Source organism: Atractosteus spatula, chromosome 16, assembly GCF_055471065.1.
Source record: "Atractosteus spatula isolate fAtrSpa1 chromosome 16, fAtrSpa1.hap1, whole genome shotgun sequence".
Classification (NCBI taxonomy): Eukaryota; Metazoa; Chordata; class Actinopteri; order Semionotiformes; family Lepisosteidae; genus Atractosteus; species Atractosteus spatula.
Window position 1 is genome coordinate 17,504,296 of NC_142721.1, and position 27,985 is coordinate 17,532,280.

The window sequence follows — 27,985 nt, forward strand, 5'->3', positions numbered from 1 at the left end:
CACCCCTCTCTCTCCTGACAGTGTCCCTGGACAGCACCCCTCTCTCTCCCCTGACAGTGTCCCTGGACAGCACCCCTCTCTCTCCTGATAGTGTCCCTGGACAGCACCCCCCTCTCTCCCCTGACAGTGTCCCTGGACAGCACCCCCCTCTCACCTGACAGTGTCCATGGACAGCACCCCTCTCTCCCAGACAGTGTCCCTGGACAGCACCCCTCTCTCTCCTGACAGTGTCCCTGGACAGCACCCCTTTCTCTCCTGACAGTGTCCCTGGACAGCACCCCTCTCTCCCCTGACAGTGTCCCTGGACAGCACCCCTCTCTCACCTGACAGTGTCCCTGGACAGCACCCCTCTCTCTCCTGACAGTGTCCCTGGACAGCACCCCTCTCTCACCTGACAGTGTCCCTGGACAGCACCCCCCTCTCTCCTGACAGTGTCCCTGGACAGCACCCCTCTCTCTCCTGACAGTGTCCCTGGACAGCACCCCTCTCTCTCCTGACAGTGTCCCTGGACAGCACCCCTCTCTCCCCTGACAGTGTCCCGGGACAGCACCCCTCTCTCTCCTGACAGTGTCCCTGGACAGCACCCCCCTCTCTCTCCTGACAGTGTCCCTGGACAGCACCCCTCTCTCCCCTGACAGTGTCCCTGGACAGCACCCCTCTCTCTCCTGACAGTGTCCCGGGACAGCACCCCTCTCTCTCCTGACAGTGTCCCTGGACAGCACCCCTCTCTCCCCTGACAGTGTCCCAGGACAGCACCCCTCTCTCCCCTGACAGTGTCCCTGGACAGCACCCCCCTCTCTCTCCTGACAGCATCCCTGGACATTACCAATCTTTCCCCCCCGACAGCGTCCCTGGACAGCACCCATCTCTCCCCCTAAAAGTGTCCCGGGACAGCACCCCTCTCTCCCCTGACAGTGTCCCTGGACAGCACCCCTCTCTCCCCTGACAGTGTCCCGGGACAGCACCCCTCTCTCCCCTGACAGTGTCCCTGGACAGCACCCCTCTCTCCCAGACAGTGCCCCGGGACAGCACCCCTCTCTCTCAGTCCGGGCTGCCCGGCGCGGCGGCCGTGCTGCTGCAGGGTCCGACCGAAGGAAACATTTTCAGTTTCGGGCTGGACGCCGGACAGGAAATAAGAGCGATACCAGCAGCTGTGCCTCCGCCCGGCCGCAATCCCGGCTCCAAACGCAGAAGGAGACCCCTCGCCGGCTGTCGCTGCAGTCCCAGCTCCCCTCTCCGCCGGCAAGGCGCTATAAATCTCAGCCGCGCCGTATTTCCAGCAACAATTTCGACAGGAAAGCAATCAAATCACAGTTACGTCACGCCCTGCACGGCCCACGTGACGCACAAACATTCCTCCAGCTGCAAGATCACGTGACCGACCCCTCCCTCCCCTGCTCGCGTGCGCTCGTTTTGCCGAACTGAGACAAGCAGCTTATGGGCCACGTCTAAGTACTGGGACCGGTCCACTCCCGGCTTAAACTCTCCGAGCCTCGAGAGAAGGACAATTGCGAGACGGGCTTTTTCATTTATTAATGCCATTATTATCCTGAGACAGGCTACTTCATGTTTGAATGCCAATATTGTCTTGAGGTCAAGCTCACTGTTCCTCATTCTCTGACAGGAGATCATACACTGTATTATTATTATTGAGAGACAGGCTCACTGTCTGTTCCTCAGGCTGGGACAGGAGATCACACACTGTATTATTATTGAGAGACAGGCTCACTGTCTGTTCCTCAGGCTGGAACAGGAGATCACACACTGTATTATTATTATTGAGAGACAGGCTCACTGTTCCTCAGGCTGGGACAGGAGATCACACACTGTATTATTATTATTGAGAGACAGGCTCACTGTCTGTTCCTCAGGCTGGAACAGGAGATCACACACTGTATTATTATTATTGAGAGACAGGCTCACTGTTCCTCAGGCTGGGACAGGAGATCACACACTGTATTATTATTATTGAGAGACAGGCTCACTGTTCCTCAGGCTGTGACAGGAGATCACACACTGTATTATTATTATAGAGAGACAGGCTCACTGTTCCTCATTCTCTGACAGGAGATCACACACTGTATTATTATTATTGAGAGACAGGCTCACTGTCTGTTCCTCAGGCTGGGACAGGAGATCACACACTGTATTATTATTATTGAGAGACAGACTCACTGTTCCTCAGGCTGGGACAGGAGATCACACACTGTATTATTATTATTGAGAGACAGGGTCACTGTCTGTTCCTCAGGCTGGGACAGGAGATCACACACTGTATTATTAATATTGAGAGACAGGCTCACTGTCTGTTCCTCAGGCTGGGACAGGAGATCACACACTGTATTATTATTATTGAGAGACAGGCTCACTGTTCCTCAGGCTGTGACAGGAGATCACACACTGTATTATTATTATAGAGAGACAGGCTCACTGTTCCTCAGGCTGGGACAGGAGATCACACACTGTATTATTATTATTGAGAGACAGGGTCACTGTTCCTCAGGCTGTAACAGGAGATCACACACTGTATTATTATTATTGAGAGACAGGCTCACTGTCTGTTCCTCAGGCTGTGACAAGAGATCACACACTGTATTATTATTGAGAGACAGGCTAACTGTCTGTTCCTCAGGCTGGGACAGGAGATCACACACTGTATTATTATTATTGAGAGACAGGCTCAATGTCTGTTCCTCAGGCTGGGACAGGAGATCACACACTGTATTATTATTATTGAGAGACAGGCTCACTGTTCCTCAGGCTGTAACAGGAGATCACACACTGTATTATTATTGAGAGACAGGCTCACTGTCTGTTCCTCAGGCTGGGACAGGAGATCACACACTGTATTATTATTATTGAGAGACAGGCTCACTGTCTGTTCCTCAGGCTGGGACAGGAGATCACACACTGTATTATTATTATTGAGAGACAGACTCACTGTTCCTCAGGCTGTAACAGGAGATCACACACTGTATTATTATAGAGAGACAGGCTCACTGTCTGTTCCTCAGGCTGTGACAAGAGATCACATACTGTATTATAATTATTGAGAGACAGGCTCACTGTCTGTTCCTCAGGCTGGGACAGGAGATCACACACTGTATTATTATTATTGAGAGACAGGCTCACTGTCTGTTCCTCAGGCTGGGACAGGAGATCACACACTGTATTATTATTATTGAGAGACAGGCTCACTGTCTTCCTCAGGCTGTGACAGGAGATCACACACAGTATTATTATTATTGAGAGACAGGCTCACTGTTCCTCAGGCTGGGACAGGAGATCACACACTGTATTATTATTATTGAGAGACAGGCTCACTGTCTGTTCCTCAGGCTGTGACAGGAGATCACACACTGTATTATTATTATTGAGAGACAGGCTCACTGTCTGTTCCTCAGGCTGGGACAGGAGATCACACACTGTATTATAATTATTGAGAGACAGGCTCACTGTCTGTTCCTCAGGCTGGGACAGGAGATCACACATTGTATTATTATTATTATAGAGAGGCAGGCTCACTGCCTGTTCCTCAGGCTGGGACAGAAGATCACACACTGTATTATTATTACTGGGAGACAGGCTCACTGTCTGTTCCTCAGGCTGGAACAGGAGATCACACACTGTATTATTATTATTGAGTGGCAGGCTCACTGTCTGTTCCTCAGGCTGGGACAGGACAGCACACACTGCACACTGCCTAGAGCCAGATCTCTGACTGCCTGTCTCTTTCTGCCTGTCCCTCTCTCTGCCTGTCTCCTTCTCCATGACCTGGGCTGTGGACAGAGGGCTCGTACTGTGTGTCTCCCAGGGGAGGCTGTTTGCCGTGGGGAGGCAGTGGGTGCCCTCCTGGGTATCAAGACCTTGGGGCTTCTCTAGAGTTGGACTGACAGTCAGGCTGAAGGTGCAGTTTCAGGAGCTCCTGCGCTGAAAACAGACTGCAGATACCGCCTGGGCGTCTCCGAGCACTGGATCACGGGGTGCCACAAGAGCACTGAGCCACAGTACCTTCGGAGCACCAGCAGAGGGAGACAGAGTGGCACAACGAGCAGGGCGATTGTGAATCAGAGCATTCCGGTGCTGGGAGACCCAGTGTGCACTGGGCACCAGTCTTCATCCACACATGAGTGTGGGATTAGCTCCAGGGTTGTGAAACGCGCTGCAGTTTGTGTGAGTGTGTGTGAGATTAGCCTCACAAGGCAGCTTTGTTGGACAGAGCGATTAGCACATCAAGTGACCGGAGGCGTGGGCGTCCGTCTCTCTGCCCGAGTCTCTGCTCGTTCGCTCACTCACTCTCCGACCCTCCACTCTGCGGTGCCCCACTGTGAGTATGATCAGCAGCTCGCTAACCGATCAGCCAATCAATTATCCAGGTAGTGTTCGCTCCCAGCGCAGGAGTCAGAGAGCAGCATGAGAATCTGCACGGTCGTGTCAAACCACTGTAAGTCCAAAATTATTAATCTGATTACACACAGACAAGGAATTCAATGGGAAGTTACTCTGATGAGGGAGTGTAAGTGTGAAGTTACAGAGGAGCTGGACTGAGTGTCTACAGTATCTCCAGCTCTGATGAGGGAGTGTTAGTGTGAAGTTACAGAGGAGCTGGACTGAGTGTCTCTACAGTATCTACAGCTCTGATGAGGGAGTGTTAGTGTGAAGTTACAGATGAGCTGGACTGAGTGTCTACAGTATCTACAGCTCTGATGAGGGAGTGTTAGTGTGAAGTTACAGAGGAGCTGGACTGAGTGTCTCTACAGTATCTACAGCTCTGATGAGGGAGTGTTAGTGTGAAGTTACAGTTGAGCTGGACTGAGTGTCTCTACAGTATCTCCAGCTCTGATGAGGGAGTGTTAGTGTGAAGTTACAGAGGAGGTGGACTGAGTGTCTCTACAGTATCTCCAGCTCTGATGAGGGAGTGTTAGTGTGAAGGTACAGATGGGCTGGACTGAGTGTCTACAGTATCTACAGCTCTGATGAGGGAGTGTTAGTGTGAAGTTACAGAGGAGCTGGACTGAGTGTCTCTACAGTATCTACAGCTCTGATGAGGGAGTGTTAGTGTGAAGTTACAGAGGAGCTGGACTGAGTGTCTCTACAGTATCTACAGCTCTGATGAGGGAGTGTTAGTGTGAAGTTACAGAGGAGGTGGACTGAGTGTCTCTACAGTATCTCCAGCTCTGATGAGGGAGTGTTAGTGTGAAGGTACAGATGGGCTGTTTCTACAATCTGTTCTACAGATTGAAGATTTAAATTCTTGTTTTTTGTTTGTCTGCTTATTGACTAAATTGCTTTTCACTTTTTTTCTGTCTGTGTTTTAGGATTGAATTGTGTCCATATGCCACCATCAGTGTGTCAGAGAACCTCTTCATCAGTAACTGTGTTAATCAGGTTGTGTGTCAGTCAGCGGTTTGCTCTGCAGTGACTCAGCCTGTCCTATAGGGGGCAGTGATGACAGTGACATACTCCCGGTGTGTGGCCGATGCTCGACTGGGCACTTTCTCTCACCTCCTCCTGCGCTGGAGAGGCAGCATCTACAAACTGCTGTACAGAGAGCTTCTCATCTTCACCATACTGTACTTCTCTCTCAGCGCCCTCTACAGGTAACGAGCTGCACTTCAACATCTGGCTGTAGATAGAGGAGATTGGAGAGACAAGTGGGCAGGGGAAGAGAGTCTGGAGGCCAGTACACAGAGAAAAGGAAGTGAGGAGAAACAATGTATCCTACAGAGATCTAACCCTAACCCTAACACTAATCTGCAGAAGTCTAACCCTAACCCTACAATGACCAGACTCTAACCCTAACCCTCCAGTGATCCAATCCTAGTGCCAACCTCTAGCAATCCAACCCTAACCCTACAATTGTCTTAGACCGACCTCCCCCAATCTAACCCTACCCTATAGTGATCTAACCCTTACTCTACATATTTCTAAGCCTAACACTAACTCTAGAGATCTATCCCTAACCCTACAGCAATGTGCCTGATTGAAGATGTGGCTGGCCTGTGTCCTCTCTGATCTGCAGGTTTATCCTACCGGACAGACAGAGGCGCCTATTTGAGAAATTGTCCCTGTATTGCAACCGCTATGCTGAGCTCATCCCTGTCTCCTTTGTGCTAGGTGAGACTGCACTGAACCCTGCACACTGGACACTGACACCACCCACGAAACACTATGCACACACTGACACAACACACTGAACACTGCACACACTTTGCACTATATACACTTGTTCTTACCTGAATATTCTGAATACAAAAGTTTGTACAATGTATATTATAAAGACTCAGTCCAGCTCCTCTGCAACTTCACACTAACACTCCCTCATCAGAGCTGTAGATACTGTAGACACTCAGTCCAGCTCCTCTGTAACTTCACACTAACACTCCCTCATCAGAGCTGTAGATACTGTAGACACTCAGTCCAGCTCCTCTGTAACTTCACACTAACACTCCCTCATCAGAGCTGTAGATACTGTAGAGACACTCAGTCCAGCTCCTCTGTAACTTCACACTAACACTCCTTCATCAGAACTGTAGAGACACTCAGTCCAGCTCCTCTGTAACTTCACACTAACACTCCCTCATCAGAGCTGTAGATACTGTAGACACTCAGTCCAGCTCCTCTGCAACTTCACACTAACACTCCCTCATCAGAGCTGTAGATACTGTAGAGACACTCAGTCCAGCTCCTCTGTAACTTCACACTAACACTCCCTCATCAGAGCTGGAGATACTGTAGACACTCAGTCCAGCTCATCTGTAACTTCACACTAACACTCCTTCATCAGAGCTGTAGATACTGTAGAGACACTCAGTCCAGCTCCTCTGTAACTTCACACTAACACTCCTTCATCAGAGCTGTAGATACTGTAGACACTCAGTCCAGCTCATCTGTAACTTCACACTAACACTCCCTCATCAGAGCTGTAGATACTGTAGACAGTCCAGCTCCTCTGTAACTTCACACTAACACTCCCTCGTCAGAGCTGTAGATACTGTAGAGACACTCAGTCCAGCTCCTCTGTAACTTCACACTAACACTCCCTCGTCAGAGCTGTAGATACTGTAGAGACACTCAGTCCAGCTCCTCTGTAACTTCACACTAACACTCCCTCATCAGAGCTGTAGATACTGTAGAGACACTCAGTCCAGCTCATCTGTAACTTCACACTAACACTCCCTCATCAGAGCTGTAGATACTGTAGAGACACTCAGTCCAGCTCCTCTGTAACTTCACACTAACACTCCCTCATCAGAGCTGTAGATACTGTAGACACTCAGTCCAGCTCCTCTGTAACTTCACACTAACACTCCCTCATCAGAGCTGGAGATACTGTAGAGACACTCAGTCCAGCTCCTCTGTAACTTCACACTAACACTCCCTCATCAGAGCTGGAGATACTGTAGACACTCAGTCCAGCTCACCTGTAACTTCACACTAACACTCCCTCATCAGAGCTGTAGATACTGTAGAGACACTCAGTCCAGCTCCTCTGTAACTTCACACTAACACTCCCTCATCAGAGCTGTAGATACTGTAGACACTCAGTCCAGCTCCTCTGTAACTTCACACTAACACTCCCTCACCAGAGCTGTAGGTACTGTAGAGACACTCAGTCCAGCTCCTCTGTAACTTCACACTAACACTCCCTCATCAGAGCTGTAGATACTGTAGAGACACTCAGTCCAGCTCCTCTGTAACTTCACACTAACACTCCCTCATAGATACTGTAGAGACACTCAGTCCAGCTGATCTGTAATTTTGCACTGAAGCTCACTGCATGAAATACTGAACATTGTTCACACAATAATGACTGCAAAACACAGCACGCTGAACTGTGCAATGGCACTTTGAACACTATCAGTCCGGAAGTCCCTGCTGCCTCCACCAGAGGGCGCCCTTCCCCACAGCTGCAGGTCCCTGTGGCTCACTGTGTGAGAAGGGGATGAAAGTCCTTGGTGCAGGTCATTGCAACGCCCCCCTCGTGGTTCAGGGCTAGAAGGACACTCTGTCTGTAGAGCTGTACACATGACCCCAGTTCCTCCTGGAGATACCACATGTGAACACCTGCCCACAGCGTGCTCAGGGTTCGAGTTCTTGACCAGGGAGGTACCCTGATACCACAGGGCAGTATGCTCAGACTGTGCAGAGAGCAGCCCGGCACAGCCCTGTGTGTGTGTGTGTGTGTGTGTGTGTGTGTGTCTGTGTTTTCAGTGTGATATTCAGTCTGTGTGTGTGTGTTCTCAATATGTCACTCTGTGTGTGTGTTAGCGGTGTGCTCTGTGTGTGTGTCCTCAGTGTGACAGTCTGTGTGTGTGTTCTCAGACTGCTCTGTGTGTGTTCTCAGTGTGCTCTGTGCTCTGTGATCTGTGTGTGAGTGTTCTCAGTGTACTCTGTGCTCTCAGTGTGACAGTCTGTGTGTGTGTTCTCAGACTGCTCTGTGTGTGTTCTCAGTGTGCTCTGTGCTCTGTGATCTGTGTGTGAGTGTTCTCAGTGTACTCTGTGCTCTGTGTGTGAGTGTTCTCAGTGTGCTCTGTGCTCTGTGTGTGTATTCTCAGTGTGCTTTGTGTTCTGTGTGTGTTCTCAATGTGCTCTGTGTGTGTGTTCTAAGTGTGCTCTGTGATCAGTGTGTGAGTGTTCTCAGTGTGCTCTGTGATCTGTGATCTGTGTGTGAGTGTTCTCAGTGTGCTCTGTGATGTGAGTGTGTGTTCTTAGTGTGCTCTGTGCTATGTGTGAGTGTGTTCTCACCGTGCTCTGTGCTCTGTGTGTGTGTGTTCTCAGTGTGCTCTGTGCTCTGTGTGTGTGCTCTCAGCGTGCTCTGTGCTCTGAGTGTGTGTGCTCTGTGCTCTGTGTGTGTGTCTTCTCAGTGTGCTCTGCATTCTCTCTATGCTCCAGGTTTCTATGTGACGCTGGTGGTGTCCCGCTGGTGGGGGCAGTTCGAGAGTGTGCCCTGGCCCGACAGGCTGGGGGGACTGGTGTCTGGGCTTGTGCGTGGCGCGGACGATCAGGGCAGGCTTGTGCGACGCACACTGATGCGCTACGCCAACCTGTCAGGCCTGCTGATCTACCGGTCTGTGAGCACCGCTGTGTACAAGCGATTCCCCACCATGGAGCACCTGGTGCAGGCAGGTACAGTACAGCACACTGCAGCACATGGGAGAACAGCACAGTGTAGTACAGCACAGTACAGCGCAGCGTAGCAGAGCTAGTCCGGACACGGTGATGTCATCACCCTCCCTCAGCTGCCTGGGCTGAGGGTTCACGGGTTCACGCCCCAGGAGTTGCGGGAGGAAACGCGTGGTGGAGGGCAAGAGCCCGCGACTGGTACAGACTGGTGCAGTACAGCACACTAACCTGTCTCTCTCTCTCTCTCTCTCAGGCTGATGAGTGTGGAGGAGCCAGTGTGCTGTAGACTGGTGCAGCACAGCACAGTAACCTGTCTCTCTCTCTCTCAGGCTGATGAGTGTGGAGGAGCCAGTGTGCTGTAGACTGGTGCAGCACAGCACAGTAACCTGTCTCTCTCTCAGGCTGATGAGTGTGGAGGAGCCAGTGTGCTGTAGACTGGTGCAGCACAGCACAGTAACCTGTCTCTCTCTCAGGCTGATGAGTGTGGAGGAGCCAGTGTGCTGTAGACTGGTGCAGCACAGCACAGTAACCTGTCTCTCTCTCTCTCAGGCTGATGAGTGTGGAGGAGCCAGTGTGCTGTAGACTGGTGCAGCACAGCACAGTAACCTGTCTCTCTCTCAGGCTCATGAGTGTGGAGGAGCCAGTGTGCTGTAGACTGGTGCAGCACAGTAACCTGTCTGTCTCTCAGGGCTCATGACTGCGGAGGAACTGGCGCAGCTCCAGGCTCTGCCCTCGGCCCACAGTAAGTTCTGGGTGCCCTGCGTGTGGTTCGTGAGCCTGGCACAGCGGGCACGAGCAGAGGGCCGCATCAACAACGACGTGGCGCTGCAAGCCATCCTGAACGTGAGTCCGACTGTCTGTCTGCAGCAGTGTGAGAGTTAGTGTCTGTGAGAGTTAGTGTCTGTGAGAGTGTGAGTGTGAGAGTTAGTGTGTGAGAGTGTGAGAGTTAGTGTCTGTGAGAGTTTTAGTGTCTGTGAGAGTGTGAGTGTGAGAGTTAGTGTCTGTGAGTGTGAGAGTTAGTGTCTGTGAGAGTTAGTGTCTGTGAGAGTTAGTGTCTGTGAGAGTGTGAGTGTGAGAGTTAGTGTGTGAGAGTGTGAGAGTTAGTGTCTGTGAGAGTGTGAGTGTCTGTGAGAGTGTGTGTGTGAGAGTGTGTCTGAGTGTGTGAGTGTGAGTGTTAGTGTGTGTCTGAGTGTGAGTTTGTGTGTGTGAGTGTTAGTGTGTGCGACATTGTGACTGTGTGAGTGTGTGAATGTGAGACTGTGTTTGTGTGTGTCTGAGTGTGTGAATGTGAGTGTTTGTGTGTGTCTGAGTGTGTGAGAGTGTGTGTTTGTGTGTGTCTGAGTGTGAGAATGTGAGGGTTAGTATGTGTTTGTGTGTGTCTGAGTGTGTGAGTGTGTGTGTCTGCGTGTGTGAACCCCCTTCAGGTATCCAGGGAAACTCCTGACTTCTCCTTTGAGACACAATGTGCTCTGATTCAGCTGGCTGGCCGGTGAGGAAGTGAGACTGCTCTGTGCAGCCGTGTGGAGCGTGAGGGCGCGGGGGGTCGGTGAGGCAGAGTGGGCAAGATCAGACACTCTTCCTCTTTCTAATTTGGATACTCATAACCGATGAGCTAGTGTGGCCAAAGCAGAACCTTCAGACATTTACAGCACATACTATACATGTGATAGAACATTTACATACAACAAACATTATTGAGAGACAGACTCACTGTTCCTCAGGCTGGGACAGGAGATCACACACTGTATTATTATTATTGAGAGACAGGCTCACTGTCTGTTCCTCAGGCTGGGACAGGAGATCACACTCTGTATTATTATTATTGAGAGACAGGCTCACTGTCTGTTCCTCAGGCTGGGACAGGAGATCACACACTGTATTATTATTGAGAGACAGGCTCACTGTCTGTTCCTCAGGCTGGGACAGGAGATCACACACTGTATTATTATTATTGAGAGACGGGCTTACTGTCTGTTCCTCAGGCTGGGACAGAAGATCACACACTGTATTATTATTATTGAGAGACAGGCTCACTGTCTGTTCCTCAGGCTGGGACAGGAGATCACACACTGTATTATTATTATTGAGAGACAGGCTCACTGTCTGTTCCTCAGGCTGGGACAGGAGATCACACACTGTATTATTATTGAGAGACAGGTTCACTGTCTGTTCCTCAGGCTGTAACAGGAGATCACACACAGTATTATTATTATTGAGAGACAGGCTCACCGTTCCTCACGCTGGGACAGGAGATCACACGCTGTATTATTATTGAGAGACAGGCTCACCGTTCCTCACGCTGGGACAGGAGATCACACGCTGTATTATTATTGAGAGACAGGCTCACCGTTCCTCAGGCTGGGACAGGAGATCACACACTGTATTATTATTATTGAGAGACAGGCTCACCGTTCCTCACGCTGGGACAGGAGATCACACGCTGTATTATTATTGAGAGACAGGCTCACCGTTCCTCAGGCTGGGACAGGAGGTCACACACTGTATTATTATTATTGAGAGACAGGCTCACCGTTCCTCACGCTGGGACAGGAGATCACACGCTGTATTATTATTGAGAGACAGGCTCACCGTTCCTCAGGCTGGGACAGGAGGTCACACACTGTATTATTATTATTGAGAGACAGGCTCACCGTTCCTCACGCTGGGACAGGAGATCACACGCTGTATTATTATTGAGAGACAGGCTCACCGTTCCTCAGGCTGGGACAGGAGGTCACACGCTGTATTATTATTATTGAGAGACAGGCTCACCGTTCCTCAGGCTGGGACAGGAGATCACACACTGTATTATTATTATTGAGAGACAGACTCACTGTTCCTCAGGCTGGGACAGGAGATCACACACTGTATTATTATGATTGAGAGACAGACTCACTGTTCCTCAGGCTGTGACAGGAGATCACACACTGTATTATTATTATTGAGAGACAGGCTCACTGTCTGTTCCTCAGGCTGGGACAGGAGATCACACACTGTATTATTATTTTTGAGAGACAGACTCACTGTTCCTCAGGCTGGGACAGGAGATCACACGCTGTATTATTATTATTGAGAGACAGGCTCACCGTTCCTCAGGCTGGGACAGGAGATCACACACTGTATTATTATTATTGAGAGACAGACTCACTGTTCCTCAGGCTGGGACAGGAGATCACACACTGTATTATTATGATTGAGAGACAGACTCACTGTTCCTCAGGCTGTGACAGGAGATCACACACTGTATTATTATTATTGAGAGACAGGCTCACTGTCTGTTCCTCAGGCTGGGACAGGAGGTCACACACTGTATTATTATTGTGTTATCTAATCTTGCATATTCATAAACAAAGAGCTTGATTGGTGTGACCAATTAATTACAGTGTTGCCAAAGCCACTTCCTCTGTCTCTCCCTCTCTCTAGGAGCTGAACTCTCTGCGCACTCAGTGCATGAAGCTGTACAGCTACGACTGGATCAGTCTGCCCCTGGTCTACACCCAGGTACTGATCTGGGACACGGCCCCCTGGGTCTGGGATGCTCTCTGTTGATAATGCTTGTGCCCAAGGCGTCAGCTGCTGTGTGAAGTGCAGACAGTGTCTTTGTGTGATAGGACACTCTTGAGAGCAGTAGGTAGTAGTTAGCTCCTGCCCTAATGTCATGCAGAGACGGTTACTAGGCTCTGTGTTGCTAGGTGGTGACGGTTGCCGTGTACAGCTTCTTCCTGGCCTGTCTGATTGGCCGCCAGTTCCTGGACCCCGCCCAGGGCTACCCGGGCCACGACCTCGACCTCTGCGTGCCCGTCTTCACCCTCCTGCAGTTCTTCTTCTACGCCGGCTGGCTGAAGGTGAGGCCCCGCCCCCGTCCCCGTGGTGACGTCGCCGCGGTGACGGCGGCGCGGCTGACGCCTGCCGTGGTCCCCCCCCCCCAGGTGGCCGAGCAGCTGATCAACCCCTTCGGCGAGGACGACGACGACTTCGAGACCAACTGGCTGGTGGACAGGAACCTGCAGGTCAGAGAGGCCCCGGGGTCAGGCTGCCGGTCGGCTGCGCCCCCAGTCCGCCCGCCCACGTGCCGCTCTCTCGCCCGCCAGGTGTCGCTGCTCTCAGTGGACGAGATGTACGACAGCGTGCCGGCCCTGGAGAGGGACCAGTACTGGAACGAGTCGGAGCCGCAGCCCCCCTACACGGCGGCCAGCGCCGAGCACCGCAAGCCCTCCTTCATGGGCTCTGCGCTGGACATCAGGTGAGTAACACTGGAGCAGCACCGACCTCCCCTCTCTCCTTTCTCCTCTCTCCTCCCTCTCTCCTTTCCCCTCTCCTCTCTCCTCCCTCTTTCCTCTCTCCCCCCCTCCCCTCTCTCCCCTCACCCCTCCTCTCTCCTCTCCTCTCCCCTCACCCCTCCTCTCCACTCTCACCCCTCTCTCCTCTCCCCCCCCCTCCCTCCTCTCCCCTCTCTCCTCTCTCCGCTCCTCTCCCCTCTCTCTCTCCCCTCACCCCTCCTCTCTCCTCTCCTCTCCCCTCTCTCTCTCCCCTCACCCCTCCTCTCTCCTCTCCTCTCCCCTCTCTCTCCCCTCACCCCTCCTCTCTCCTCTCCCCTCCCCTCTCCACTCTCACCCCTCTCTCTCTCCCCTCACCCCTCCTCTCTCCTCTCCTCTCCCCTCTCTCTCTCCCCTCACCCCTCCTCTCTCCTCTCCCCTCCCCTCTCTCTCTCCCCTCACCCCTCCTCTCTCCTCTCCCCTCCCCTCTCTCCCCTCACCCCTCCTCTCTCCTCTCCCCTCCCCTCTCCACTCTCACCCCTCTCTCCTCTCTCCTCTCCCCTCCCCTCTCCTTCCTCTCCCCTCACCCCTCCTCCCTCCTCTCCTCTCCCCTCTCTCTCTCCCCTCACCCCTCCTCTCTCCTCTCCCCTCCCCTCTCCACTCTCACCCCTCTCTCCTCTCTCCTCTCCCCTCCCCTCTCCCTCCTCTCCCCTCTCTCCCCTCACCCCTCCTCCCTCCTCTCCTCTCCTCTCCCCTCCCCTCTCTCTCTCTCCCCTCACCCCTCCTCTCTCCTCTCCTCTCCCCTCTCTCTCTCTCCCCTCACCCCTCCTCTCTCCTCTCCCCTCCCCTCTCCACTCTCACCCCTCTCTCCTCTCTCCTCTCCTCTCCCCTCTCCTCTCACCCCTCTCTCCCCTCCTGTCTCCCAGCGTGCCGAAGGAGGAGATGGAGTTCCAGTCCACCCTGGAGCAGATAAAGGAGCACGAGGAGGCGAATCACTCCACCCCCCTGCTGGGGGCGCTGGGGGGGCTGCTGGGGGTCCACTCTCCCCGCTGCCTGCGCCCCTCGGCCCGCGCCAGCCTGCTGCGCCGCCGCCCGGGGGCGCCCCTGGCCCGCGGCCCCCTGCTCCTGCCCCCCGGCCCCCCCAGGCCGGAGCTGGCCTTCTCCTCGCTGCCCCTGCTGGAGCGGCCGGGCTCCTACAGCTGCCCGCAGACGCCCATCCACGGCGCCGCGGCACGCCGGCCCCCCGCCGCCTTCCCCTTCCTCAGCGAGGAGGAGCAGGCCCCCCCGCCCCCGCGCACCCCGTCCTCCCCCCTCACCCCCTGGCTGCCCCGCCGCCCCCCACCCGCGCTGCACAGCCCGGCTGGCCCCGCCAGCGCCCGGGGGGGCCCAGAGGGGGCGCAGGTCTTCTCCTTCCCCCCCCCCACCCCGCTCCTGCTGCACCCCCCACCCCCCCGACTCCAAGGCAACGGCAGCAGCCACGCGGGTGCAGCAGGTAACCATGGCTACAGCAGCAGCAGCCACAGCACCGTTAGCAACCTCAGCCTCCTGACCGCTGACTCCGCCCCCCAGCCCGCAGCCAATCAGCAGGGCTTTCCCAACGACTCCGGCATCTCACTGGGCGAGGGAGACCTGCTGGGCCAACTTCTCCTGGACAGGACGAGAGGAAATCTGAGCGCACCAAATGGCAAACTGGACCCAGACCAGCACTGACCAGTAGAGACCCCTCTCACACCAGCACTGACCAGCACAGATCCCCTCACACCCACACTGACCAGCACAGAACACCACTCACACCCACACTGACCAGCACAGATCCCCTCACACCCACACTGACCAGTACAGAGCACCACTCACACCAGCACTGACCAGCACAGAACACCACTCACACCAGCACTGACCAGCACAGATCCCCTCACACCCACACTGACCAGTACAGAACACCACTCACACCCACACTGACCAGCACAGATCCCCTCACACCCACACTGACCAGTACAGAACACCACTCACACCAGCACTGACCAGCACAGATCCCCTCACACCCACACTGACCAGTACAGAACACCACTCACACCCACACTGACCAGCACAGATCCCCTCACACCCACACTGACCAGTACAGAACACCACTCACACCAGCACAGAACACCACTCACACCAGCACTCCATGGTCAAGGAGACCAGCCCGCTCCCCTCCAGCACAGAGCTGGACACAGCTGTAGTGGGCTAATAAAGGACTGAACTGAGCCCGTGTTCACGTCGTTCTTCTCCGCCCAGGACACACTGACCACAGGACACGACACGTCAGAATCAGCTTCCAGGTTTATTGTAATTAATAAAACAAGCAGGAGCAACAGGGGTCTGTCCAGATGAAGGGCAGCCAGGCCGTCAGACAGAGAGACAGGTCCAGTCTGGTCAGGGCTCGCTGTGCTGGACAGGGGACTGGGACGGGGGCTCGAACCCGGAGCCTAGCTGCGCTCTTGGCCCAGCGTGTGCTTGTCGAACAGGTACTCCGCCAGCCCGTTCTGCGGGGCGCCCATGCGACGCAGGTTGGAGATCCAGTCGCTCAGCTCCTTGATGGACTTCACCTGCTCGTCCAGGTAGTGAGTCTCCAGGAAGTCACACATCTGGGGGGACAGAGGCAGGTGAGAGGTGAAACCCCAGGGTCAGGGGTCACTCGTGTGGATTGGTGTGCTCAGAGGGTCAGGGGTCACTCACATACAGGTCAGTGTGCTCAGAGGGTCAGGGGTCACTCATGTACAGGTCAGTGTGCTGAGAGGGTCAGGGGTCAGAGGTCAGGGGACACTCACATGCAGGTCACTGTGCTCAGAGGGTCAAGGGTCAGAGGTCAGGGGACACATGTGTGGGTTGGTGTGCTCAGAGGGTCAGGGGACACTCACGTGAAGGTCAGTGTGCTCAGAGGGTTAGGGGACACTCACGTGTGGGTCATTGTGCTCCGAGGCCACCCTGTGGATGTCCAGCAGCGACTGGTTGACGCTCTTCTCCAGCTGCAGGGCACACTCCAGCGCCTCCAGCCCACTGCCCCACTCGTCCCGCTCGGGCTTCTGCAACAACACCAGCTGTGTCACAGACAGACAGACAGACAGACAGACAGACAGACAGACAGACAGACAGACAGACAGACAGACAGACAGACAGACAGACAGACAGACAGACAGACAGACAGACAGACAGACAGACAGACTCGTACCCGGATGTCCTGCAGGAAGATCTTGCCACCACGCTGGTTCTGCAGGCCCATGAGCTTCTCGGCGTGCTCCCGCTCCTCGTGGGACTGGTGCTTGAAGAAACGCGCAAAGTTGTGCAGCGCGACATCATCCCGATCAAAATAGTACGCCTGCAGCAACAACAACAACAACACAGCACCATCAACCTGTCCCACTGCCTCTCTCTCAGCTCTGACCCTTGGCCCCACTGCCTCCTCCCCACCCCCCCCCAGCTCTGCCCCTCGGCCCCCCTCACCATGGACACGTAGACGTAGGAGGCGTACAGCTCCAAGCTGATCTGGCGGTTGATGGCCGCCTCACACTCCTGGTGGAAATTCTGTCGCACCTGGGAAGTCATCTCTGCAGAAACTGTAACAGACCATCGATCCTCGATCAATAATCACTCCCCGAGCCCTGGGAGTCCAGACTCCTGCGCAGACCGATCCGCTCCAGGACTCAGCAGCAGCCGGACTGCTGGGCAGGTGGGGGGGGGGGGGGGTAAAACCCGGACTGGAGTCACATGAGGAGCTGGATCAGTCTAACACCTGCACACAGGTCCAGCCCTGAACCGGAGCACCTGCAGCTGCTGACGCCATTACTGGAGCACAGGACTCACAGACAGAGGCAGCACAGTAACTTACCTGTCACTCCAATAAGTCTGTTTCAATAGAGAGACAGGAGGAGAGAGACTTTTTTTTGTTTCATGTGAATTTCATTATTTAATTTGCTTTGGCAACATTGTACCCATCGGTCATGCTAATAAAGCACCTTGAATTGAACTGAATTCAGACAGGCAGGAGCGGGGGGACAGACAGGCAGGAGCGGGGGGACAGGGAGAGACAGAGACAGACAGGCAGGAGCGGGGGGACAGACAGGCAGGAGCGGGGGGACAGGGAGAGACAGAGAGACAGACAGGAGCGGGGGGACAGACAGGCAGGAGCGAGGGGACAGGGAGAGACAGAGACAGACAGGCAGGAGCGGGGGGACAGACAGGCAGGCAGGAGCGGGGGGACAGGGAGAGACAGAGAGACAGACAGGAGCGGGGGGACAGACAGGCAGGAGCGGAGGGACAGGGAGAGACAGAGACAGACAGGCAGGAGCGGGGGGACAGACAGGCAGACAGGAGCGGGGGGACAGGGAGAGACAGAGACAGACAGGCAGGAGCGGGGGGACAGGGAGAGACAGAGACAGACAGACAGACAGGCAGGAGCGGGGGGACAGGGAGAGACAGAGACAGACAGACAGACAGGCAGGAGCGGGGGGACAGGGAGAGACAGAGACAGACAGACAGGCAGGCAGGCAGGCAGGAGCGGGGGGACAGGGAGAGACAGAGACAGACAGGCAGGCAGGAGCGGGGGGACAGGGAGAGACAGAGACAGACAGACAGGCAGGAGCGGGGGGACAGGGAGAGACAGAGACAGACAGACAGGCAGGCAGGAGCGGGGGGACAGGGAGAGACAGAGACAGACAGACAGGCAGGCAGGCAGGAGCGGGGGGACAGGGAGAGACAGAGACAGACAGGCAGGCAGGAGCGGGGGGACAGGGAGAGACAGAGACAGACAGGCAGGCAGGAGCGGGGGGACAGACAGGCGGGCAGGAGCGGGGGGACAGACAGGCGGGCAGGAGCGGGGGGACAGGGAGAGACAGAGACAGACAGGCAGGCAGGCAGGAGCGGGGGGACAGGGAGAGACAGAGACAGACAGGCAGGCAGGCAGGAGCGGGGGGACAGACAGGCAGGCAGGCAGGAGCGGGGGGACAGGGAGACTCCGATCCCGGTATTGGGCTCCAGAGGCAGCCAGGTCTTCACCGCCGGCCTGTTCGAGCTCTCCGAACAAAGAGACGGGAGCGGGAGGCCGCACACTCGACAGCAGAGCACAGCTGAAAGGCCAGACAGCCGCGGGAGGCCGCTCGCCCCAGCCCCGGACCCCGAGCCCCTGAACCCCGGACCCCGAGCCCCTGAACCCCGGAGCCCGCGCGGCGGCCCTCTCACCTGGCACGGGCGTCCTTGACTGCGCGGCGGCTGGAGCTCAAGATGGAGGTCGGTCTCGGCTGCGCGGCGACAACAGCTGGGGCTGACAAATTAAGGGTCGCGAAGAAAGCGAGGATACTGATTTTAGATTACGTAATTAGTGAAGATTTGAGGGTGACGTGGGGACACACAGGCGGTTGCCGGGTTGCCGTTCAAGCACTGTTGAAGCAGGAAACCGTCACTCCGCCGAGGATCCGTCTGACTGACGGCTCTGCCCGCAGAGCCCCTGTTATATACCCCTGACGTCACAAAGCCTCCCGGGGGCGGGGGCAGCTGCAGCAGCCAATCACACAGGAGGGCGTTGCAGCTTTGTTTGCCCCGCCTCTCGGACGAGCTGTGCCATACTGCCCGCTGGACAGGGAGAGCAGCGCAGTACAGGATCATGCTATAACATTAACAGTACAGGATGATAGCAGCGTAGTGATCACAGTACAATAGCAGGACAGCACTATAGAGTATAGTGAGTACAGGACATTGTTATAGCAGGACAGTATTGTAGAGTACAGTGAGTGTTATAGCAGGGCATTATTGTAGAGTACAGTGAGTGTTAAATCAGGGCAGTATTATAGAGTATAGTGATTACAGGACAGTGTTACAGCAGGACAGTATTATAGAGTACAGTGAGTGTTATAGCAGGACAGTATTGTAGAGTACAGTGGGTACAGGACAGGTCTGCTCTAATCGGCGCGCTAGGGAGTGCAGTGTCTCTGGGTCTGCGGAGGACAGCAGCAGTGTCCTGCAGTCTCCCTGTGGTCACAGACTCCTCTCCCGGGAGCACAGCGGGACGCACCAGTGAATCCTGGGACAGGTGGGTGTCCCTTTGTGAGTCATCCCAGAGGACTGGGCGACCCAGTCTGTGGGTGCAGCCTGTCAGAAGAGTGTCAGGGCGCTGTGGGCCGGTCCCGTCTGGAGACAACCAGCAGAGTCCCAGGCAGGAAACACACCAGCGCCCTCACAGGGGAATTCTCCCTGACAAGAAATCTGACTTTCCAGATTCCAGACTTGACTAAAGCGCAGGGTTACACAGTGCTGAGCCAGTCCTTTCTGTACTGCGCTGTTACACCACTGTCCAGCCTGAGCACTGTACTGCACTGTCCACTTACACCACTGTCCAGCCTGAGCACTGTACTGCACTGTCCACTTACACCACTGTCCAGTCTGAGCACTGTACTGCACTGTTACAGCACTGTCCAGTCAGAGGACTGTACTGTGCTGTTACAACACTGTCCAGTCTGAGGACTGTACTGCGCTGTTACAGCACTATCCAGCCTGAGCACTGTACTGCACTGTCCACTGACACCACTGTCCAGCCTGAGCACTGTACTGCACTGTTACAGCACTATCCAGCCTGAGCACTGTCCAGCCTGAGGACTGTACTGCACTGTTACAACGCTGTTCAGTCTGAGGACTGCATTGCATTGTCCACTGACATCACTGTCCAGCCTGAGCACTGTACTGCACTGTCCACTTACACCACTGTCCAGTCTGAGCACTGTACTGCACTGTTACAGCACTGTCCAGCCTGAGCACTGTCCAGCCTGAGGACTGTACTGCACTGTTACAACGCTGTTCAGTCTGAGGACTGCATTGCATTGTCCACTGACATCACTGTCCAGCCTGAGCACTGTGCAGTCTGAGGACTGTACTGCGTGTTACACCACTGTCCAGCCTGAGCACTGTACAGAATACTGTAACGCTTACGGCCGACAGGTACTGTGTAAGAGCCGGCGTACCAGAGCAGGTGACGTCACCGCCCTTCCCTGTGATAGCAGGACTACAGCTACTGGGCTGGAGAGAGATCTCTCTTTAGCTCACGGGGCTAGGTCGCTGCAGAGAGACGCGGAAGTCCCGGGTTCGAGCCCCGGACGGTGTGGGGCCGTGGGGCCGACCTGATGCGTTGCGTTACAATACAGACAGGACTGGCTCAACACTGTCTAACCCTGTACTTGTGCAAGTCTGGAATCTGGAAAGTCACAGATTACTTGTCAGGGAAAACTCTGCTGTTTCCTAACTTCCCCTGTGAGGCACCTTGTGTGCTTCCTGGCCGGCTCTCTCCAGACTGGAGCGGACCGCCGCGCCCATCACAGGGTCCTGTCCCGTGCTGTCCCGGGGCTCTGGAACAGCACGGGTCCCGACAGGACCACAGCAGGACGCACAGCGACCCGCCGCGGCTCGGCCGAACCCCCCCGCCCGCGCCCGGGCGGCCGCGTGCCTGCGTGCGAGGGATTGACGTCAGCGGCTCGAGGAAGTGCGCGCCGTCGCGTGTGTCAATCCTGGTGCGTGACTCAGCAGAGTGCGCGCGCCTGTAATTCCGAACCGCAGACTCGCGATCCGGTTCGGCGCCGGTCCGGAAGGCTCCGCGCTGTGCTGAAGCGCGGTTTTGTTTATGAGCTCGACCCCAGTGAGGTCGCCGAGGGGACGGTGACTTCCAGCAGCGCCGCTCTCGGAGCTCCTGTGAGACGCGAGTCGCTCCTGTAAGAACTGCAGCGTCATGCGCGCTCGCTGGGCTGATAGGAGTCACTGAATCACTGTAATGGGGTGATTAGCACAGCTGAGCGCATTACGGGAACAGGACTCCCTTCGCTGGGGAATCTGGATCCAGCCCGCTGCAGGAGCAGGACTCGCTCTGCCCCAGCCAGGCTGTTTACCTGGCGAGACACTCGACACAGCTGCGGTTCAACCTGAAGGAACAGGTTTATGAACGGTTCCTTCCCAAGGACATGCAGACCGGCATGGCACACAGGAGGCCGATATTTACCCCAGCTCCGTCGGCACACTGTCTTTTACCACGTGTAACGTAGGAGCCATTCTTATGTGAATTTTTTTTTTTGCACAGTAGTGTTTGTGTATACAGTGTCCTGCACGGAGTCTGTGTTTACCCTTTTGTTTTTGGACTGAGAGAAACTGTGTTAAGATGTCCAATGCGCTGTTCATGCGAATGGCACTGAAGGAACTTGAACTAATTGCAGGGGAGTTCACCCACGGGCCATTCGCGCTGCAGGACAGACTGCGCCGCTGTGTCCAGCCTCTGTATGGAGGAGAACAGGCCCACAGATCCGCTGCCTGCCCTGGCTGACCGCTGGCTGCTGACCGCTGACCTCTGGCCATCTCCCAGCCCCCTGGTGTCTTCCTGCTCTGACCCACTCCAGCTCTTAATGACCTTGCCCATTTAATGAGGCATTAGTGACTCGACTGCTGGGCTCAGGCTCGGACCTGCCCCGTGCAGCTCTGCGCTGTGACCCAGTCCTCAGTCTGCAGGCGCGGTGGCACAGCGCAGGCTGCTGGGCTCAGGCTCAGGCCCGGACCTGCCCCGTGCAGCTCTGCGCTGTGACCCAGTCCTCAGTCTGCAGGCGCGGTGGCACAGCGCAGGCTGCTGGGCTCAGGCTCAGGCCCGGACCTGCCCCGTGCAGCTCTGCGCTGTGACCCAGTCCTCAGTCTGCAGGCGCGGTGGCACAGCGCAGGCTGCTGGGCTCAGGCCCGGACCTGCCCCGTGCAGCTCTGCGCTGTGACCCAGTCCTCAGTCTGCAGGCGCGGTGGCACAGCGCAGGCTGCTGGGCTCAGGCTCAGGCCCGGACCTGCCCCGTGCAGCTCTGCGCTGTGACCCAGTCCTCAGTCTGCAGGCGCGGTGGCACAGCGCAGGCTGCTGGGCTCAGGCCCGGACCTGCCCCGTGCAGCTCTGCGCTGTGACCCAGTCCTCAGTCTGCAGGCGCGGTGGCACAGCGCAGGCTGCTGGGCTCAGGCCCGGACTTGCCCCGTGCAGCTCTGCGCTGTGACCCAGTCCTCAGTCTGCAGGCGCGGTGGCACAGCGCAGGCTGCTGGGCTCAGGCTCAGACCCGGACCTGCCCCGTGCAGCTCTGCGCTGTGACCCAGTCCTCAGTCTGCAGGCGCGGTGGCACAGCGCAGGCTGCTGGGCTCAGGCTCAGGCCCGGACCTGCCCCGTGCAGCTCTGCGCTGTGACCCAGTCCTCAGTCTGCAGGCGCGGTGGCACAGCGCAGGCTGCTGGGCTCAGGCTCAGGCCCGGACCTGCCCCGTGCAGCTCTGCGCTGTGACCCAGTCCTCAGTCTGCAGGCGCGGTGGCACAGCGCAGGCTGCTGGGCTCAGGCTCAGGCCCGGACCTGCCCCGTGCAGCTCTGCGCTGTGACCCAGTCCTCAGTCTGCAGGCGCGGTGGCACAGTGCAGGCTGCTGGGCTCAGGCCCGGACCTGCCCCGTGCAGCTCTGCGCTGTGACCCAGTCCTCAGTCTGCAGGCGCGGTGGCACAGCGCAGGCTGCTGGGCTCAGGCCCGGACCTGCCCCGTGCAGCTCTGCGCTGTGACCCAGTCCTCAGTCTGCAGGCGCGGTGGCACAGCGCAGGCTGCTGGGCTCAGACCCGGACCTGCCCCGTGCAGCTCTGCGCTGTGACCCAGTCCTCAGTCTGCAGGCGCGGTGGCACAGCGCAGGCTGCTGGGCTCAGGCCCGGACCTGCCCCGTGCAGCTCTGCGCTGTGACCCAGTCCTCAGTCTGCAGGCGCGGTGGCACAGCGCAGGCTGCTGGGCTCAGGCTCAGGCCCGGACCTGCCCCGTGCAGCTCTGCGCTGTGACCCAGTCCTCAGTCTGCAGGCGCGGTGGCACAGCGCAGGCTGCTGGGCTCAGGCCCGGACCTGCCCCGTGCAGCTCTGCGCTGTGACCCAGTCCTCAGTCTGCAGGCGCGGTGGCACAGCGCAGGCTGCTGGGCTCAGGCTCAGGCCCGGACCTGCCCCGTGCAGCTCTGCGCTGTGACCCAGTCCTCAGTCTGCAGGCGCGGTGGCACAGCGCAGGCTGCTGGGCTCAGGCCCGGACCTGCCCCGTGCAGCTCTGCGCTGTGACCCAGTCCTCAGTCTGCAGGCGCGGTGGCACAGCGCAGGCTGCTGGGCTCAGGCCCGGACCTGCCCCGTGCAGCTCTGCGCTGTGACCCAGTCCTCAGTCTGCAGGCGCGGTGGCACAGCGCAGGCTGCTGGGCTCAGGCTCAGGCCCGGACCTGCCCCGTGCAGCTCTGCGCTGTGACCCAGTCCTCAGTCTGCAGGCGCGGTGGCACAGCGCAGGCTGCTGGGCTCAGGCCCGGACCTGCCCCGTGCAGCTCTGCGCTGTGACCCAGTCCTCAGTCTGCAGGCGCGGTGGCACAGCGCAGGCTGCTGGGCTCAGGCTCAGACCTGCCCCGTGCAGCTCTGCGCTGTGACCCAGTCCTCAGTCTGCAGGCGCGGTGGCACAGCGCAGGCTGCTGGGCTCAGGCTCAGACCCGGACCTGCCCCGTGCAGCTCTGCGCTGTGACCCAGTCCTCAGTCTGCAGGCGCGGTGGCACAGCGCAGGCTGCTGGGCTCAGGCTCAGGCCCGGACCTGCCCCGTGCAGCTCTGCGCTGTGACCCAGTCCTCAGTCTGCAGGCGCGGTGGCACAGCGCAGGCTGCTGGGCTCAGGCTCAGGCCCGGACCTGCCCCGTGCAGCTCTGCGCTGTGACCCAGTCCTCAGTCTGCAGGCGCGGTGGCACAGCACAGGCTGCTGGGCTCAGGCCCGGACCTGCCCCGTGCAGCTCTGCGCTGTGACCCAGTCCTCAGTCTGCAGGCGCGGTGGCACAGCGCAGGCTGCTGGGCTCAGGCTCAGGCCCGGACCTGCCCCGTGCAGCTCTGCGCTGTGACCCAGTCCTCAGTCTGCAGGCGCGGTGGCACAGCGCAGGCTGCTGGGCTCAGGCCCAGACCTGCCCCGTGCAGCTCTGCGCTGTGACCCAGTCCTCAGTCTGCAGGCGCGGTGGCACAGCTGCTGGGCTCAGGCTCAGACCTGCCCGGGCGCGGTCAGGGCCTAATCTCCCCGGCGAGCCGTTACTGAGGGCGCGGCTGTGTGGCTCCGAGATACAGACACCCACACAGGACAGAGGCGCGGAGATAAGCAGGTGGGCGGCCATGCGGCGCAGACAGCACACTCAGCAAGATAACAGGACAGAGCGGGAGGCTGAGCCTTCAAGGGCTCGGCGCAGCTCACACACAGAGCTGGCCTGCAGAAACAGGGGGTCTCACTGCGGGGGGATGGCGACCTTTCACCCCTGACTGGAGGCTCCTGTGAGCTCCGCAGGACTGAGCCCTCCCTCTGCCCACACCTGGACCAAACTGGGCACCCCAGAGGGGCTGTGACCTTTCACCCCTCCCTCTGCCCACACGCGAGTCCGCAGCCTGAGCCCTGCCAGACACAGGTAGCCCAGCTGTGGGTCTCGGCAGCGGACCAGCTACTGAGCCCATGAGCCCAGAGTGGCGGTGACCTTTAACCCCTGGCTGGAGCTGTGTGAGGTCGTGGGGCAACACTGTAAGGCCTGTTTGAAAGCCGACCCACCTCCAGAAGCCGAGCTGACTGACTCCGAGAGCCGGACCGGAGTTCAATTTCAGTTTCCCCAGCAGTACATCCAGAGCTCAGTGTGAGCAGAGTCCCAGAGTCCTGATCTCCCAGAGTCCCAGCTCCTCAGAGCTACAGAACCCCAGTACAATAGCAGACACACAAACCACTGTCGCCCAGGGCAGTGTGTACAACAGGCTTAGCTCAGATGAAGGAGCCAGGTCTAGACTTCAGCTGGTGAATTATCCAGGTCTAGACTTCAGCTGCCGAATTATATATAATGATATACAGCACTGCAATGTAAGCACACTGTAATATTGCACTTAGAGATGTGCAAACCAGGTTGATGTTCATTAAAGTCTGTTTCATTGTTGAACAATGAACATTACACTATTAACATGAATGTGAAACATAAAAGCACTCTTGCCAGATGTCTAGATATTGATGAACTTTGCTGAAAAGCAAAGAAACAGTTTGGCTGTGGAGCCTTCTTCAGGTGTTCTTGTTTCAGCAAAGTAAACCGTGTTCCTTTGCAGCCTGCGCATGCTGACGCAGCTCCCTACTGGAACTATTTATGAACTTTGACTAGCTCCTGCTTTTCCTTGAAGTGTCAGTTGTGATCACTACTAACACAGCAGCGTGAAATATATTTAAAACTAAGAATTTGCTCTTGAATGACAGTTACATAAAGCAGAATCCCGCAGCAGGGCTCCCCCTAGTGGTCCCTGAGAGAACGGAGCTCACAATTTCAATTCAGTTCAATTCAAGGTGCTTTATTAGCATGACCGATGCGTACAATCAGTGTTGCCAAAGCAAATAAAAATAATCAAATTAACATGGAACAAAACAAAAAATAAAATCTACAGACATTTACCACAAACACATATTATAAAATATTGACATATACTGTAGGCGGATGGAGCATTATTGGGAGACAGAATCACTGTTCCTCAGGCTGGGACAGGAGATCACATACTGGGCTGCCAGTTCAACTGAGTTCCCTCCTCCCTCTCCCAGTACGATTGGGACCCGTTGTGATTCTGGCAGGTGTGGGAACTCTGGGATTAGATTTCTGAATTTAGGGAAGAATGTTTCTCTAATCCCAGAGTATCTGTCACAGTGCAGTAGGAAGTGCACCTCTGTCTCTATTTCTCCCCGCTGGCAGTGGGAGCACAGCCTGTCCTCTCTGGGCAGCCAGGTCTGCCTGTGTCCAGTTTCTCTGGCCAGGCTGTGGTCACTGAGCCTGTACTTCGTCAGGGTCTGTTTCTGTTTGTTGTTTCTTATCTTGGTCAAATATTTGGCTAGTGTGTATTGTCTGTTTAGGGGTCTGTAGCATTCCAGTTTATGTTGTGTTTGTGTGTGTGTGAGAGATATTGCTGTTTGATCTGTGCTGTGATGTGGTTGAGTCTGAGTTGTGGTGCTCTAGCAGTGCTGTCCTGATGCTGGTTAGTGTCGGTGTTGCTCAGGTCAGTGAGCCTCAGGACCAGCTGGCTCAGGGGGCTCTGTTTTGGGCTCAGCTCTTGGCTCAGCAGGGCTTTGTGGTGGTAGGAATTTTGGTCGCTGTTTTTTAAGTGTAGCCAATACTTTAATATTCTTTTCTGTATGCTTACTCCTGGTCTGAGAGGGGACCCCACACTTCACTGCCATATAGGGCAATGGGTTGGATTACACTTTGAAATATTTGGAGCCAGATTCTTGTTGGTGGGTTGATGTTGAAGAGCCTCCTTCTTATTGTGTAGAAAGCCCTGAGTGCCTTCTCCCTCAGTGCCTTCACTGCCAGGTCAAAACTCCCAGAAGAGCTGATGGTGAGACCGAGATATGTGTAGCTGGATGTGTGCTCCAATGTGCTGTTGTTCAGTGTGAATTTGTACCTGTTTCCCTGAGGTCTGGCTTTCTTCTGGAAAACCATAACTCTGGTCTTGTCCAGATTGACTGTCAGTGCCCAGGTCTGACAGTGCTGCTCCAGCAGTGCCAGGCTCTGCTGCAGCCCCTGTTCTGGGTCCAGATGGGCTGGCAGTGCCCAGGTCTGACAGTACTGCTCCAGCAGTGCCAGGCTCTGCTGCAGCCCCTGTTCTGTGGGCAACAGCAGGACCAGGTCATCTGCAGAGAGCAGGAACTTGATTTCTGTGTTGTGTAGTGTGAGACCAGGAGCTGCAGACTGTTCCAACATTCCTACTAATTCGTTGATATAGATATTGAACAGTGTTGGGCTCAGGCTGCACCCCTGTCTCACCCCACGGCCTTGGGTGAAGAATTTGGTCCTTTTGTTTCCAATTTTCACTGCACATTTCCTCTCTGAATACATTGATTTAATGATGTCGTACACTTTGCCCCCTATGCCACTTTGGAGTAGTTTGTAAAACAGTCTTTCATGCCAAATCGAGTCAAATGCTTTTTTGAAATCGACAAAGCAGGTAAAAAAATTTCCTTAGTGTTTTTGGTGGACGTGTTTGTCTATCAGTGTGTGTAGGGTGTAAATGTGATCAGACGTGCACTCATCTAGTAAGAAGCCAATCTGACTCTTGCTGAGGACATTGTGTTCAGTAAGGAAGGCCAGTATTCGTGTGTTCAGGATACTGCAGAATACCTTCCCCAGGTTACTGTTCACACAGATGCCTGGTAGTTGTTGGGATCGAGTCTATCTCCACTCTTATAGATGGGCGTGATCAGTCCTTGGTTCCAGGCCTCGGGGAAACATCCGGCTGTCATGATGAGGTTGAGGAGTTTGAGCTGGGCTTGTTTCAACTTTGTGCTGCTGTGTCTCAGCACCTCATTTATGACTCCATCTTGGCCACAGGCTTTGCGTGGTCTGAGGGCCTGGAGTTTGTCCAGTAGCTCCTGCTCAGTGATTGGGGAGTCTAAGGGGTTTTGGTTGTCTTTGATAGCCAATTCCAAAATTTCGAGTTTTTCATAAATGGTGTTTTGGTCTGATTGATTTGTATTTGGGAGCTTTTGATAGAGATTTTTCAAAGTATGTTTGCCAGATTGTTCCATTTTGGATGGCCAATTCTTCTGG

General features: G+C 55.7%; 3 protein-coding genes across 8 annotated transcripts in view; 1 reads left to right on the forward strand and 2 right to left on the reverse strand.

The window, feature by feature from the left end:
- Positions 1-1,319, reverse strand: part of rab3il1 (RAB3A interacting protein (rabin3)-like 1) — a 16,035-nt gene extending 14,716 nt beyond the window's left edge. For all 6 annotated transcript variants that reach the window (XM_088935157.1, XM_088935156.1, XM_088935155.1 and 3 more), the window contains exon 1: positions 1,146-1,319. The gene's annotated coding sequence lies outside the window, so the exon portion shown is untranslated. The remainder of the gene's footprint in view (positions 1-1,145) is intronic.
- A 4,129-nt stretch (positions 1,320-5,448) lies between these two features.
- On the forward strand, positions 5,449-15,242 carry best1 (bestrophin 1). Its single transcript, XM_088935071.1, has 8 exons — positions 5,449-5,600; positions 6,023-6,117; positions 9,815-9,969; positions 12,550-12,627; positions 12,819-12,971; positions 13,056-13,136; positions 13,218-13,369; positions 14,309-15,242. The coding sequence occupies exons 1-8, from the start codon at positions 5,449-5,451 to the stop codon at positions 15,090-15,092; spliced, it is 1,650 nt and encodes a 549-aa protein (XP_088791197.1). The 3' UTR covers positions 15,093-15,242.
- A 444-nt stretch (positions 15,243-15,686) lies between these two features.
- fth1b (ferritin, heavy polypeptide 1b) lies at positions 15,687-18,865 on the reverse strand. Its single transcript, XM_088935158.1, has 5 exons — positions 18,600-18,865; positions 16,866-16,978; positions 16,594-16,740; positions 16,322-16,447; positions 15,687-16,009 (listed from the first exon to the last, which is right to left on the reverse strand). Exons 2-5 carry the CDS (start codon positions 16,965-16,967, stop codon positions 15,851-15,853), a joined length of 534 nt encoding a protein of 177 aa, XP_088791284.1. The 5' UTR covers positions 16,968-16,978; positions 18,600-18,865; the 3' UTR covers positions 15,687-15,850.
- Positions 18,866-27,985: the final 9,120 nt, after the last annotated feature.